This window comes from Cucurbita pepo, unplaced genomic scaffold, assembly GCF_002806865.2.
Source record: "Cucurbita pepo subsp. pepo cultivar mu-cu-16 unplaced genomic scaffold, ASM280686v2 Cp4.1_scaffold000391, whole genome shotgun sequence".
NCBI classification, from domain to species: Eukaryota; Viridiplantae; Streptophyta; class Magnoliopsida; order Cucurbitales; family Cucurbitaceae; genus Cucurbita; species Cucurbita pepo.
Window position 1 is genome coordinate 35,294 of NW_019646625.1, and position 1,034 is coordinate 36,327.

General features: G+C 38.9%; 1 protein-coding gene across 1 annotated transcript; it reads left to right on the forward strand.

The window, feature by feature from the left end:
• Positions 1 to 164: 164 nt before the first annotated feature.
• On the forward strand, positions 165 to 1,029 carry LOC111785170 (the record flags this gene model as incomplete). Its single annotated transcript, XM_023665625.1, has 2 exons — positions 165 to 575; positions 655 to 1,029. Coding segments are annotated over exons 1-2 (786 nt in total), but the record flags the coding sequence as incomplete, so codon positions are not given.
• Positions 1,030 to 1,034: the final 5 nt, after the last annotated feature.

Consider the following 1,034-nt stretch of genomic DNA (forward strand, 5'->3'; position numbering starts at 1 on the left):
CCACAATGGCAAACTCACTCTCTCTAATTTCTTTAATCTTTTTTTCTTTGTTCGCCTTTTCTCAATCCTTGCCTCTCTCCACTAGTGGAAGATGGATTATAGATGCTCGAACAGGAGATCGTGTGAAGTTGAGTTGTGTCAATTTGGTATCGCATACACAGTCCATGGTTGCCCAAGGACTCGATAAGCGTCCATTGAAAGAGTTGGTGTCTGAGATCTCTAGTCGCAAGTTCAATTGCGTTCGATTGACTTGGTCTGTTCATATGTTTACTCGTTATGCATATGAGTGTGTTGGTGATGTTTTAGATGGTCTAGATATTGCTGATGTCAAGAGTGGAGTTGCAAAGCACAACCCTGAGATATTGAAAATGACTGTTGCTAAGGCGTTTCAAACCGTTATTAATTGTTTGGGCTCGGAAGGCATCATGGTTATTTTAGATAACCATATTAGTCAGCCGAGATGGTGCTGCTCTCTCGATGATGGCAATGGTTTCTTTGGAGATCGCAATTTCAACCCTAATGAATGGTTTCAAGGCTTGTCATTTGTTGCTGCGCAATTCACTTGTAATCCACATGTGAGTTGTATGCATTTTAACGGGAATATTTCTATAATATTTATATCGTATTCTAATTTTCTCTTTTTCTTTGTAAAAGGTGGTAGGAATGAGTCTAAGAAACGAGCTTCGAGGGCCATTTACAAACAATGATGCTTGGTGCTATTACATGAGAAGAGGAAGCCAACTAATCCACAGAATAAACCAAAATCTTCTCATAATCATTTCTGGATTAAACTATGGCAATGATTTAAGTCAACTAAAGAAAAGGCCATTAGGCTATACCTTTCAGAACAAAGTAGTGTTGGAAGCACATCTCTACTCGTTTAGTGGAGATAACGAAAGCAAATTTGTGAAGAAGCCATTAAACATAATATGCAACGAAATCATGGAGAAGTTTGAACGGGAAGCTGGGTTCGTGGTGGACATGAAGAATCCATATCCTTTGTTCATTAGTGAATTTGGGTATGATCAATCAGG